Below are 14,085 nucleotides of genomic sequence, written 5' to 3'. Positions count from 1 at the left end.
ATTTTTTAAGATTTATAATTCTTTTTTAATATCCTCATGTTCTTGTTTCATGTTTTTATTTCATAATTTCGTGTCCTTTTTTTGAAAGGAAGTTATTCATTCTTTTATCTTTTCAACATCCTAGACATACTTATTTTAAAGTCTTTGTCAGGTTGTTCCTTAAAGCCAACTGGAATGAATTAATGTTCCAACAGTAGATTTTGCTGCCTATCTTTCTTGGTATTAGATTTTATTTTTTATGTGCTTACAATGTTTGGCCTGTAGGCTCATTTTGAGTAGGAGATTCTTTCTCACTCTCATATTTTAATATAAGGCAAAAACATTAATAAAAACAGAAACCACATACAAATAAAGGGAACCAGCTACCAAGAAGATATTTTATATAAATGTTAGTAAGATTGCATATTATAAACTACAAATAAAGGAAGATAGATGCAATTATTTGTCAGATACTTGGGACCTAGTGCTTACCATGAGACCTTGTATATAGTAGATGCCTCAATTCATAATATAATTAAAGAAACTTGGCTTTGGTTTGTTGAAGACTTTAGCTTGAATTGTTTGAACATAATGAGCAACCGATTTTGAGCTACTCTGCCGGGAGCCGGTCCATGCTTGCTGTTTCAAGGGACCTGGCATATATGGCATACTTTTCTTAATATGTTTGCTCACCTTCTTGGCACTATGTGTTTTAACCAAGGTCACCTCTGAGAAAGGTTGTTTCCCCAGGTAGGGATTTTCCCCTGAAGTTAGGGAGGGAATAAAACCCCTTAACTAAGTGCCAGGCGGGTAATTAATCATTTTAACTACGAACAATCATGCTTAAGCTACATAATCTTTACTCCCTGGAATGGAGATAAGAAACACCCTAACCTTTGGAATAGAGATTGATGGGATTGAATCAACTGGTATAAATACAGATGTAACAAGACAGAAAGAGACAGAGCTTAGAAGAGAATTCAGAAGACAGAACCTACATGGAGCCTGGAGACAGAAGAACTTCACTGGAGAGAACATGGCAAAAGATCCTGGACTGAACCTGACTATAGAACATGACAAGAGAACCTGACTAGAACCTGGTGACTGGACCTGGCTGGAGTACCTGGATAGAACCTCTCTGGAGAGCCTAAGCAGAACCTCTCTGGAGATCGAGACCAGAACTTGGCTGGAGATCCGGGCTAGAGATCCTGGCTAGGCTGCTGATCAACTGAATGCTGTCTCCGTGTCATTCCTTCTTCACCGACTCCGTCCGCACCTTTGGGGACCCCTGGACCCGCTGGGGTTGGACCCCGGCACTACTCAAATTAAGAATCTCTGAAATGAAATTACACTAGATCATATGTGGCATCACAGATGTAAACTATGCAAGAAAATTCTAGTCAAAAATTTAAAATTAGAATCCCAGGTGAAAGTTCTATCTTGTATTTTTTTTCTGACCAATAGCATTAAAGAAATGACCCTACTTGACCTCTTTTTCCTCACTATTCCTTCAACTAATCACTGAATACAGTCCTCATAATTGAGGATTGTATAAAAATTTATGCCCCAAACTTTTTGTCAAGATAGACTCTCAGAAAATGTCCCACTTGTATAAAATTTAGTGTATCCAATGGTTTCTTAAGTAACTTCCACTGGAGCTAACCTCTGCTTACAGACAGACATTCTTTGTGCTAATGTTCCAGACATCACATGTAGAAGGAAGGAACATGATGATTAGCCAAAAAAACTATAATTATGAGACCTAGTGACTGATAATGTATTCCACTTTTACCTTTGCTAATGTTTTCACAAAACTGGGCTGGGCTCAGTGTTTTTACACTAGAATCTGTAGACATTTATCCACCTAATAAAATAACCACACAATCTGGCAAAATTCTGCATACTTGGCAGCCCTTCCCACCCCAAAGCCTGGAACAGCATTGGCCCAGCAGGTGTGGCTTTCAGAAAGGCCAGAGAGCTAAATTCGGGAAACCTGCCCGGCACCCCACCGGTGGGGGGTGGGGGGCCGGGGGGAGGGGCAGAGCAGTGCGCCTTCCTGAAAGCCATGTTGGTATGATACCCCAGCTTTTTAGCAGCCCAAAGAGCTTTATTTATTCACAACAGATAATGAAAACTACAGTAGCTGAGAAATTGACACTAGAGACCAAAATTACAATAAATTAAATTTCATCTTAATAAGAGATGCCATGTATTTTTAAAGATTTTTTTTGACATTTAGAATATACATCCTACACAGCATTTGACACTATTGAACACATGAGAAACCTACTCTTCCCCTTTTAACCAAAGTAGCCCCTATTTTTCTTAAAGGGTAAGCTAGAGAGAAGAGAAGAACTCTCAACAATCTGGACCCTAGGAAGGAGAAAAGGAAAACTGTTTTCTTAAATATATTTTTTTCCATAAGATGCTCTTTAACTGCAGGATCCAGTTAGAGAGACCAGACTTCCTGGGCCCTATGGACCCTACAGTCAGAATCAGCTGCATATATGGAACACTCTCTGTGTAAGTACTAAGAGAACTGGAATATAGAAAGGTGATTGTAAAACAACACAGCATAGCGAAGCCTTATGCCAAAGATAAAACCCTTAACACCAGGGAAACGGAAGGGGGGAGGGGGACCGGACGGTGCCTGCCAGAGCAGAACCCTGTAAGAGCAGCTGTGTAGACACTTGTCCCATTCAGTTTCCCAGGACGCTGAACGTGTCACTCGCTGATGGTCGAGGTTCCAGTAAGAATGGACTGTGTGGGTGGCCAGGAGCACTTTCCTGCTACCCCTCGTACTTGAGTGGCTAAGCTTGAGGCAGACAAATGTGTGGATCTTTACAGCTTCCACTTGATCTTACACCTGAGTCATCTTTTATTTATGTCCTCCTATAGCACAGAATAGTTGTGGGCAACACCATTCATCAGCCTAATGGGCTCAATTGGAAAGCTCTCAAATCCCCTGGGACATGCCTTGTTCTAAGAAAAGAATTGTTAACGGAGCTTCTTAAACTAGGAATTTGTGTCTTCCCATAAATTGACCTTGTGAGGTTATTTGTGGATCCCAATAGGGAACTGGTCTCCTTAGGCCCCTGCAGCTCCTCAGCCCTCCCCACCCCCACCTCAGCCAGAGGATGTCCTCTGCCAGCTCCCGCCAGCTCTAAGCCACACAATGAGGCATTCAATAGGAACCATACTTTGAATTTTGAATTTTGATCTCTTCCCGGGCTAGTGATACACCGTATATGATACTCTCTTGTGATTCTGGGCAGTGGCAGTGAGATGACTTTGTCCAACTGCAGCTAATGTAAGTCTCTGAGCATATGTAAGGTAAGCAGCCTAAGCGATGGTGCTTGCAGGTTCGGTGTATTGCATGCATCTTTTAAAGATTTCTTATTGATTTTTAGAGAGAAGGAGGGAGAGAGAGAGAAACATCAATGAGAGAGAAACATCCATTGGCTGCCTCCTTCATGGTCCCCACTAGGGTTTAAGCCTGCAACCCAGGCATGTGCACTGACCAGGAATCAAACTGGCGCCCTCTTCTGGGTGCATGGGTCAATGCTCGACCGCTGAGCCACACCAGCTGGGCTGCATGCATTTCGACTTACGATATTTTCAACTTACTGTGGGTTTATCAGGACATCAGTCGAGAAGCAGCGTATGTTCCTGTGTGCGAACTGTGCTCCTCTGCTTTCCATGGGAGACTCAAATGCTTCGAGTGTGTTTCTTGCTGGGTCTCTTTGTTCCAGTGAATTTGTTAGTGTAATTGTGGCATTTAATGAATCAATATATAAACCAAAGAGGCGTGAGTGGGGAAAAGGAGATTATTGTAAAAAAAAAGTTTAATTTATATTTTTCTTATTTCCAACTTACATAAAAAATTGGTAATGACCACCTACCCCCATCATATCAGATATAGTGGCTTCAAGTGACTGATAAACTCCATCAACTATGTGACCATATTTGTGAGTTACATCCTCTCTTAGTTTTCCTTGACAGTATTGTCTATGGAAAAACATCCATAGCTGTTGGTGTGTTTGTAAATTGGGCTATCTTTTCTCCTTAGACTTAACCTAAGAACCAGTGTCTGATCTAGGTATCAGTGTAACCTGCCTTGATAGAAGTTGTTGCTTAGCCCTTCTATTCACCCCTTTAAGCCATGGTAAGCTCTTGTAATGCTCTCAGACACATATTTAATTGACCTCATGGAAGAGAAATAGAAAATCTGGACATCATAATTGTTGCCCTTAAAAGTGAGACAATGTGAGTATACAAACATCCTGTCACTTTCTAACATACATTAGAAGTGATCTACAGCCACCCCAAGGTGGACAGACCCTTTATGTGACTATTGGAGGACTTAATAATGACTTGTTGGACATATGGATACAGAGGGAAAGACATTTCTATGGGGCTGCTGTACAGGGACCTCTGACTAATGAATTAAGAATTAAGTCATGCTGAATTCATTCCACAAATATGTGTTAAGTGTCAACTGTATACCTACCAGTTGGCCGGTAACTGCTGGGGCCACAATAAGCCACAAAGGCTAGATGCTTGTGAGAGAGCTAAGACTTCCGGCCTATGGGAAATGCGGAGATGCTGTTTCCTCACCAGAACAACACTCTCTGAAGGGCTCTGACCGGGTGTGTACCTGACCAGTGGGACAGAATGGTGTGAGGGGAAAGAAAGCATTCTCATGAAATTTACGAGTTCTCGACATCTTACTGGTAGTCTTGTTCAAGTAATTACGCATCAGTTTTTCTTACAGTGTGTGGCGTTTGACAAGGCACTTGCCGAGGCCACAGAATCTCACTGCGGTGTTTTCTCTTCTAGGATATCAATGAGTGTATTCTCGAAAACTATCCCGAGTGTTCCAACCCCAGGCTATTTTACATTATCCCGTACTTCTGTGGACAGCATCCCAGATGCAGGTAAAGACGAAAGCTCCTGGCATGCTCATGGGGAGAACAGGGGTACAATCTCTTGTCTCTCAAACTCCTGGAATTCAGTTAATATGGACTGTTAATCTTTGAAGATCTCATTTGAGACTCTGAAAGTCCTGCAAATAAAAAAAATTAACAGGTTCTGACAGAGGCCTTGGGACAACCCCACTGAAATGCCAACCAAAGTCTTTTTTTAGACTGTGTGTTAAGCAGCTGTTGCTACAGAGCCACGAGATAGTAAGGACCAGTGGTGAGCACCAGCCTGCTCCTCCACAGTGACTGCACCCCGTCCACAGCTGTCCTGGCCTGTGTGGCATGTCTAATTGGGTCTGAAACATGCTCACACCCATACTTTGATAGTATCTCTCATGAGACATACTTGGTAGAAAGAGAGGAACGTGCTTTCTAGTGATTGTCCTCTTTAGAGAGGGACTTACTCAGATCTAAGGGCCCACGTCCTGCATCAGCATTCCCAGGGTACTTGTTAGAAACCCTTATCTCATCACGGTCTCTGGGGGCTGGAGCAGGCCTTTGTAACCATCTCAAAGGTGCTTCTGTTCTAGTTACAGTTGCCATTCATTGTGCTGGACAAATGTGCAGCCTGGAGAAGAAATAGTGGTGGCAATGAATACCATCTTTGCTTGATGGAAAATAAACCCTGTTATCAGGAGCAGCACTTTTCCCCAGAGAGACATGAATTAGAAGGTCACTGTGTTCCTGAAGAGATCAGGGGCAGAGAGCTGGTTCCAAGTCACAGCTCAGTCACTGTACTTGTTGCTGCCACATGATTACTACTTCATTGTTATGTGTATTGCTGTGGTGTTGAGTGGACCATAACACAAAAGTTTGTTCATGGTCAGAATTCCTGGGCTAGAAGTGTCAGTGTTCTATGAGATCTGCTCTATAAATGAGATGGGGGGGTAGGGGGGGTCCTCCTATAATTTCAAAAAACAGTCTTGAACTTTAAAAAAAATATAAGATGATTAGCAGACATGACCCGACCCCTATTCTGAGTCCTACAGAAATACTATGTCAATGAATTTCACATTTCAACACTTCTATCTTTATCTTATTGGTTCTGTTTAGTCCTCATAATAAAAAGCTATTCAAATCACTCCTTGGTCAATGTTTATTAGGGCTAGGACCTAACTCCATGTGTCTGTAGCCTTCTTCCAACAAAGTTCAAGGCCCTGAGCTAGGTGTTACACACTGGTGAGAGGGTTAGCAGTGAGAAGGTGTTGGGGGCAAGGGCAAGGGTGCCGGCCAGAAGGAGCAGGGCAAGCTGCTGGAGGTGCCTATATCAGGGCTGGTCCTTGAAAAAATGGGATGTGAACTTATGCAAATGAGGGCGGTGGGTAAAGAGATACACTTTCAGCATGTTGTTGCTGCATCTCCAGAATGAATCTCTGATTTAAAAATGATTGTTCTGTCCATAAAGGGAGCCTGGTGAGTGGGCCCTGGAAAGAGCAAAACTTAACGTGAATGAAAACTTCCTGCTTGTGGGGATCCTCGAAGAGCTGGAAGATGTGCTGCTGTTACTGGAAAGATTTTTACCTCATTACTTCAAGGGTGTGCTCAGTATCTACAAAGACCCAGGTAACTGTAAGCACGTGCTTCCCTGTTTCTAGCATTAGTCACCTTGAAAAGGACTCTGGAAATACAGGAGTGAAGTCATCTCTTTTGTTAAGGAAGGTAAGTCCCCCTGGCTCGCAAAGCAAGGTTAGAGCCATCAGATACGAATGCCCAAACCTTGAGCCTCAGGTCCAAACATAAAGTCGCCATGTTTTAAAGGCTGATGGTTCCATTTTTCCTGCCTTTGGAACGTGAAACTGGCACTGTGTCCATCAGCCTTGTTGCTGATGAGCGTGTTGCTGGGTTGAACTCATGCGTAGGTTTTGCATGTCTGGGCTCCATTGATGGAAACATGAAGTGGTGAAGGAACCATCGTGCAATGAAGTATCTCTGGCTCTATTTCCAGTTGACAAAAGCACTGTGGCGAACAAAATCCTGACAAATAGAATAGATAGAGCAGCAAATTGAAAATACAATTATGATTTTATCCTGGTGAGTGCAGGGGTTTCCAAATAGAAGCAAGAAAGAGGATGCAGCAAAGCAATTACGAAGGTTGCCCGCAGTATCACGATAAATACAATTACTTTCAGAAATCCATTCGCTTTTGTCATTGTTATTTTATCCTGAGAGGAAAGACAAATGAGATTGTGTGTTTCCTTCCTATTCTCCTAGGCCTTGCATATTTACTCACTCATCTGTTTATTGTTTCGTTCTGTCATCTGAAATGCGAGGCAGCCTTCTGCCTTGGAGAAGTGAGGAGCAGCCAAAAGGCTCTTCAAATAGAGCCCACTGCCTCAAATTCCACAGCCAGGCAGGGGCCTCACACCACACCTGGGTCGTTGGCAGGTATCCATGCCCAGGTAAACTGGTCTTTGCCTGGAGGAGCCCTGGATTCTGTTCCATAAGGTGCCCTCCCACACCCAGTGTTGCGCTGGAGGAAGATGGCTGGGGACGCCACCTCAGTCTCCCAGCTCTCTCATCCAGAGATAAATCCCCATGTACCCAGAGGCAGGGACATGACCAACAACCTCAAGTGGTGCCTGCCTGTGTCTCCTCAACAGGAAATGTGGTTTGAAAAACCAGATGCATAGTAAACCCTAAATAGTCGGTTTGGGAAATTAGGTCTTCCTTTGCCCTTTTAACAATTTAAAGAATTGAAGGAATTTAAAGAAACCCGATGTGATCAGTTTTTAGTTCTATAAGACAAGAGAAGCTCTGGTCTTTATGCAAAGTGGGATCTTATCCTAAAGAGACTCCTTTGATAAAAAGGTTACATTATTCTTTATTATTTTACCTCTTTGGCTTGATCTTGTATGGCACAAGAGCATGCATGTTGCGTGTGTGTGTGTGTGTGTGTGTGTGTGTGTGTGTGTGTGAAACATAGTGCGAGATAAAAGACTGACTGAATCCTGGAGACACCTAATTGTCAAATAAGATGAATACAGTCTTGTCCCAGCCTCTAGGAAGAGTATCAGTGAGCCCACGCCACATGCCATCCATCCTGGGATCGGGAACCGACACTCACTCAGATCCCAGATGCCAAGCTCAGCACATTGCAGGTCAACATCGGGGCTGTGGGCCTGAGGACTTAGATGAGGACATTTTTATCTTTGTTCTTCTTAAACACAAATACACCACAAACAAAAGGCTTATCCCAAAGAGCCCACTTAACTGCTGTTATCAGGTTATATCATCTTGACTTCCCAACTGTTTGCTTCATTTAAATGCACGACTTCTCAGAAACTGTGGGCCTTGGTCCCATGACTGTAGGCATGTTAATTAAAGTAGAACATATTTCTGAAAATTGAATTACCGTTAGTTTGTTTGCCTTCAGCCACAATCTTTCCACCTACTAATTAAAGATTTTTTCCCTCTTTGAGTTTGGGATAGCAGGATATTAATACTCTGAGGCTTCCTCCGAGAGAGAATAAGCGACATCTGATCCCCTGTGTAGTGGGTGCGAGGTTTCTATAAACCCAGGGCCAGCACACACCCAGTTGCCACAGTCCAGCTGTACTAGTGGTTAAAATAGTGGAACACATCTATACTGCCTTCTGCGCCGCCCTCAGGTGCACCTGCCCCCCTCCCCCACCCCAAGAATGAAGTAATGAGAAGGTCTTCAGGACTCTGGCCTGAATTCAGTTCCTGAATTCTGGCTGTTACATATTTTGAATGTCACCTCAGAATCATTCTTCAGCTGCCATATGTCATATACATAACAAATGAACCTCTGAATGATTCTTCAGTAATTTCCACTGTCTCCCGATCTGTTGGCATCTTCTTGAGAGATTTTTCTATGATGGCATTGAAGGCCAAGCAGCTCCATAGTTGCTCTGTCTCAAGGACTCTCCAGGTCCCCGAGGCAGGGACAGGAGACGACATGCCCTCCTGGCCAGCTTCGCAATAGGTTTTAGTTCTGCAAAGACTAAGCTCCTGCATTGTTTTCTCGTGGCCACACACCAGAGAGTTGGTGTCAAATCAGTTAAAAGAGGAGCCACAGTGAGGCCTTGGTGCATTTTTAGTCTAAAACCACAGATTTTGGCACACTCGAATCATTGCTCTTGCCCTTTATAAAAGAATTTTTATAACTGAGTAGCCTAGGGAACAAAGGGAAGAAAAACCAAAAGGTAAGACATTGAGGAACCTCATGACCTTTAAATCCTTGTAGATGACCTGCCCATGGAGTTGGACTAAGATGCAAACACTCCCCCAGCCGTTCTTCTGTAGTGTATTTCCTGTTAAAAAAAAAAAAAATGCAGGTGTGCTCTGATTTTTACTAATCCCCTTCCAACAACACGAAAAAATATTTATACCAGTCCCGTTGCTAAGAAAAAACATAAATAGCAATGACTATTTGGGAGCTGGTGAAAAAAGTAATGTCTGTCATTCAAATGGGTTGTCACTTATTCCAGATTAGAATGATTTTCATTAATTCTTTCCAATCAGTATGACTTGTTCCAATACCCGCCCTTTAAAGAAATTAATAACTTCTTCTTTAAATAGCAGCTTGCCTGTTTGCCTTCCCCTCTTTATTTCTTGTAGGCAGGTATGCTGACAAGTCAATTTGTTTCCTACCAAACATATGTATTTGAGAAACTTAATTTTTAGAAAATGTTTGTTAGAGTTATTTTATATTAAAGTTGCATTTGGTAGAGACCTGGTTAGTGTATCTCAGAAGTTTATGATAGTAAGTACTCAAGGTGAAATGAAAGTGAAAGTTTTAGCATGAGGGTAACAAGAGAATACGCCCTTGGGTGTTTCTTACCATCCAGGGGAAGTTGCTGATATTGCTACAAGTGTCTTGGGCGAGTGTTCAGTGAGCTCAACCCCACCGGGGTATCAGTCTGAGTTAGGGAGAACTGAGGCCCAAACAGTCTCATTTCTAATTGATTAAGCTTGATTACATTTGCTCATGGCTTACCCTTTAAAAATGAGAAACTGAAGACAGCCCGAAGAATTTGAGAGATTGACCCATAGTCAACCACCAAATTGTGAAAGAGGCAGAACTCATATTTCTGAGCCATGGTTGTTAACGAGTTCATATATATTTTTCCTCTTTAGATCTTAAAAACTGGCACACTGTGAGCTATCAATATTTTTCATAGTCATAATTTCCTTTGGAGCTAAAATCACAGTGGTGTTAAAGGCCAAAATAAATAAACAAATTGAAGACAGAGCATATGTGAATATTTGTGATAGGATCAGTCATTATGTAAACGTCCCTCATAGGAAGCTTTGCCTTGGCAAATAACTGAGCTGTTCTAGTTCAATATTGCCACCTAGCATCCAGACATGGAACTCTGTGACCTAATATTAACCCATTACTTTCCATTTGTAGCATTACATTAATATTCATTCTCAGCCCATTTTCATTACAAATGTAAACATTGGAGCCACAGTAGGGACTTACTAGACTTTTGTGAGCCACCCTGAAAATCTGGCCACCAACTATTACAGAGGAAAAATGTGTAATTCCAAACAAATGACTAATTTTGACCATTTAAGTTCATTCATAAAGTGGATGTTTTGTTTTTTAAAATATTTTTACTTAAATATGTTTATAAATAATAATGATAGAGTACAAATTTAAATATTATCCTTTTACTCAGCATGAATGATGCTTAGACCTCCCCACAGGAGTATAATAGTGTACTCTCTGAATTAATTTGCTTTGCAGTATTTAAATCTGAAGACATTGACAGACAATAATAGCAAATATGTCAGAGAAATTTTAATATAGTATTCTATAGGAAAAATACAGGTTTTCAACTATCCATAAAAATCTTAATAAGTTAAAAAAAAACACTATGTGATTAAATGTTGGCTTGTGTATCATAAAGAAAAGTCCTTCTTTAAAAAAACAGCAGTGAGTTGGGGGTTAGAAGAGACTTCTAGTCCTCTTTCTGCTACGGGTTCTGCCCATATGACCCTGGCAAGTGTAGCTTTGGGCGGATGATCTCTAAGGTTTGTATTATTATAACACTAAAGTGTCACGTCGGATGTTTTAAGGTTGCTTTCGTTTTTAACACAATTATAGGGTGCTTGCCCCACCCGAAAACAAACAAACAAACAAATACCACACAACTTTGAACATTCCCCATTGCCTTACTTATTAATTTCGTTTTAGTTATGGAGACTATCGCCACCTAGAGGACATGACGGAATCCTGGCTAGAGAGTTATTCCTTCAGAATCGGTTTCTCCCTGTAACAAGTGATCAAGACAGGGATCCCAATTCAAAATCTCTGGTCACATTGCCCAGCCCTTCCTCTGCATACCTTATGCATTTTTGTCAAGAAGACAGGATATCATAATGATTAGAGCACAGACTCTCAAGTCGACAGCCTAGGTGCTACAGCTGTTCCTCCACTCAGCACCTGTATCATCAGAGGCAAACTAGAAGCCTCTAAGCCTGTTTTTCCACCTGTATGATATACATAAACAATACTGTCTACTTCACAGGGCTCTTGGGAGATGTATCTGACCAAATCCATGTGAGCCCCTTAGCCCAGAACTTAGCATATGACAAGGATTCAATAATTAGCTATTGGCCTGCCAGTCTCATCAAGGGAGAGAGATGGGGCCTGTGAGTGTGAGAAATAGGACATCCGGCTCTCTTTCTAACTTGTACATTTGAGAGAGGAGAGAGAGAGAGAGAGAGAGAGAGAGAGAGAGAGAGAGAGAGAGAGAGGCTTGACTTATTTCACCAGTGACAGCTGACCCATGACTATGAAATTGCATGCCTTTAGAAAACAGTATTTCTGACTTAAGGGAAGGGGACAACTATTTTCTGGCCAATCCCTTGTTCCTCAGACAATCCACACATCATCTAGCCACTGTTTTGTGGTTTTATTGTTGTTGTTGTTGGTTTGTTTGTTTTTAATCATCCGTTTTTATGCCTTAACTCTTATCAGAAATATCAGGGAGTTAAGATTTCAACATTAAATGTTGAGATGTGATTGGGCCAGTTACCGTTAACTTGTGCTGAGTGTTGAAGTTTTCAAACTGCTATGTATCATGTAGGATAGGTGTCCAAAGATTTTATGGAGTTTTTATTTTAAGTAAGACCCTAAGATTCGGTTCTTTAAAAAAAACTTCAGTTCGTATTCCATGTGCCCAATTGAGTCCCTCAGAACGCTGTTAATGAATTAAACTGTACAGCAGGGGGCGATGTCTCTCCATTTTCTCAAGAAAGTGCCTGTGGTTTCCTAATAGTTTGTTGCATCTGTAGACTGGAGTTTGCTAGTACATAAGGCTTGAACACAGATGTACAGTTAGGCTCAATTTGGGGCCTAAAAATGGGATCCTGAATATCAAAGGATTCCAAGTACAATTGATTGCAGTGGTTTAAAGTGTGTTATATGAGAGTTAATTTTGGGGGGTGGAAGGGATAGAGTTTTATAATGAAATAAGTTTCTGTGGGTTAAAAGAATATACAGTAGTTTCCCTTTATCCATAGAGTATATCTTCAAGACCCCCCCGCCCCCAGTGAATGCCTTAAACAGTAGCTAGTACAAACCATATATATATATATATATATATATATATATATATATATATATATATATATATATATAGAGGCCTGTTGCACGAAAAGATTCATGCAATAGGCCTTCCCTTCCCCTGGCTGCTGGCACCGGTTTTCCTCCGGCACCTGGGACCCAGGCCTTTGCTCTGGCCGCATCGCCTTCAAGCCTTCATTGCTCCGGCCAGAGCCGCCTTCAAGCCTTCGCTGCTCCGGCCAGAGCTGCCTTCAGTCTTCGCTCCGCTGCTTCGAGCCTATGTATGCAAATTAACCGCCAACAAAGATGGCGGTTAATTTGCATACCTCGCCGATTAGCCGATGGGGGTGTAGCGAAGGTATGGTCAATTACCATGTTTGTCTATTATATATATATTTATATATATATATATATATATAATATATATATATTATATATATATATACACTATGCTTTTATTCTCTACATACTTTCCTATGGCAAAGTTTAATTTATAAATTAGGCACAGTAGGAGAGTAACAATAACTAAAAATAGAATGAGTATAACAATATACTTTAATGTGAATGTTGTCTGTTTCTCTCTCCTTCTAAGAATATTTACTGGACTCACTTTTTTCACTAAGAAAGCACTTCATGGCTTCTCTTTGGCATATCTGCATTGCCAGCATCACTACTCTTGAGCTCTGGGGCCATTAATAAAATAAGAGTGACTTGAACACAGTAGATCTGCTAGCCCAGATGGTTACTAAGTGACTAACGGGTGAATGGTGTATACAGAATACACATTCTGGACAAAGGGATCATTCATGGCCTGGGCTGGACAGAGAAGATTCCATCATGCTACGCAGAAGAGCGCACAATTTGAAACTTATGAATTGTTTCTTTCTAGAGTTTTCCATTTAATATTTTCAGACCCTGGTTGACCCTGAATCCATAAAAAGGGAAACCACAGATAAGGGCAGACTACTGTATAGCATCAACTATGGTTTTATAAAAGTAATCCTCATTCTACAACCTCTGGATTAAACCGATGCTGTCTTTCAACTTTCATTTCCATGTTTATTTCCTACTTTCTATTGCTTTTGTGCTGCAAAAAAGCTCAAAAACACTCTGGCACCTGGCAGAGATACAGCCTTTGGTCAGGAGGAATTCATACTACACACATTTACAGACACCAATGAAGTTGTTTAAAGAACTCAATTATCATTTATAAAATTAGGTCTATATTCTAGACCAGTCTGCTATTGGCTCATCTACATCAATATTCTTCATAAAGATTGGTTTTTCAGCAGTCATGTGCTAGGCCAGAATCTAATCACATTGACGTGTGTCTGTGTGTGTGTGTGTGTGTGCACGCATGCGTGCGCGTAAACACACGCGCAGCCATTCGCTCAAACAACTAAACTTCTTAATATATAGCAATCATATCTGAGTGAATAGTCTTGGTCACAAATGTATTAATAGTTCCTAAGTAATAATAATTTGCATAGAAATTTACAGTTTTTAAAGCTCTTTCAGATGCTGGATCTCATTTGATTTTTTACATGAATCCTCTGAAGGTGAGGAAGACAATAGCTTTTGTCT

The 14,085-nt window shown here is 41.3% G+C and overlaps 1 protein-coding gene across 2 annotated transcripts in view; it reads left to right on the top strand.

Annotated features, from left to right (window-relative positions):
* Positions 1-14,085, top strand: part of UST (uronyl 2-sulfotransferase) — a 264,853-nt gene that overhangs the window by 207,128 nt on the left and 43,640 nt on the right. For both annotated transcript variants that reach the window (XM_059700100.1, XM_059700101.1), the window contains exons 6-7: positions 4,819-4,916; positions 6,367-6,524. In XM_059700100.1, coding sequence (XP_059556083.1) covers positions 4,819-4,916; positions 6,367-6,524 — 256 coding nt within the window. The remainder of the gene's footprint in view (positions 1-4,818; positions 4,917-6,366; positions 6,525-14,085) is intronic.

The sequence above is a fragment of the Myotis daubentonii genome, chromosome 6 (genome assembly GCF_963259705.1).
Source record: "Myotis daubentonii chromosome 6, mMyoDau2.1, whole genome shotgun sequence".
Lineage (NCBI taxonomy): Eukaryota > Metazoa > Chordata > Mammalia > Chiroptera > Vespertilionidae > Myotis > Myotis daubentonii.
The sequence above is the reverse complement of the archived record's forward strand: the minus strand, read 5'-3'. Positions and strand labels throughout refer to the sequence as shown.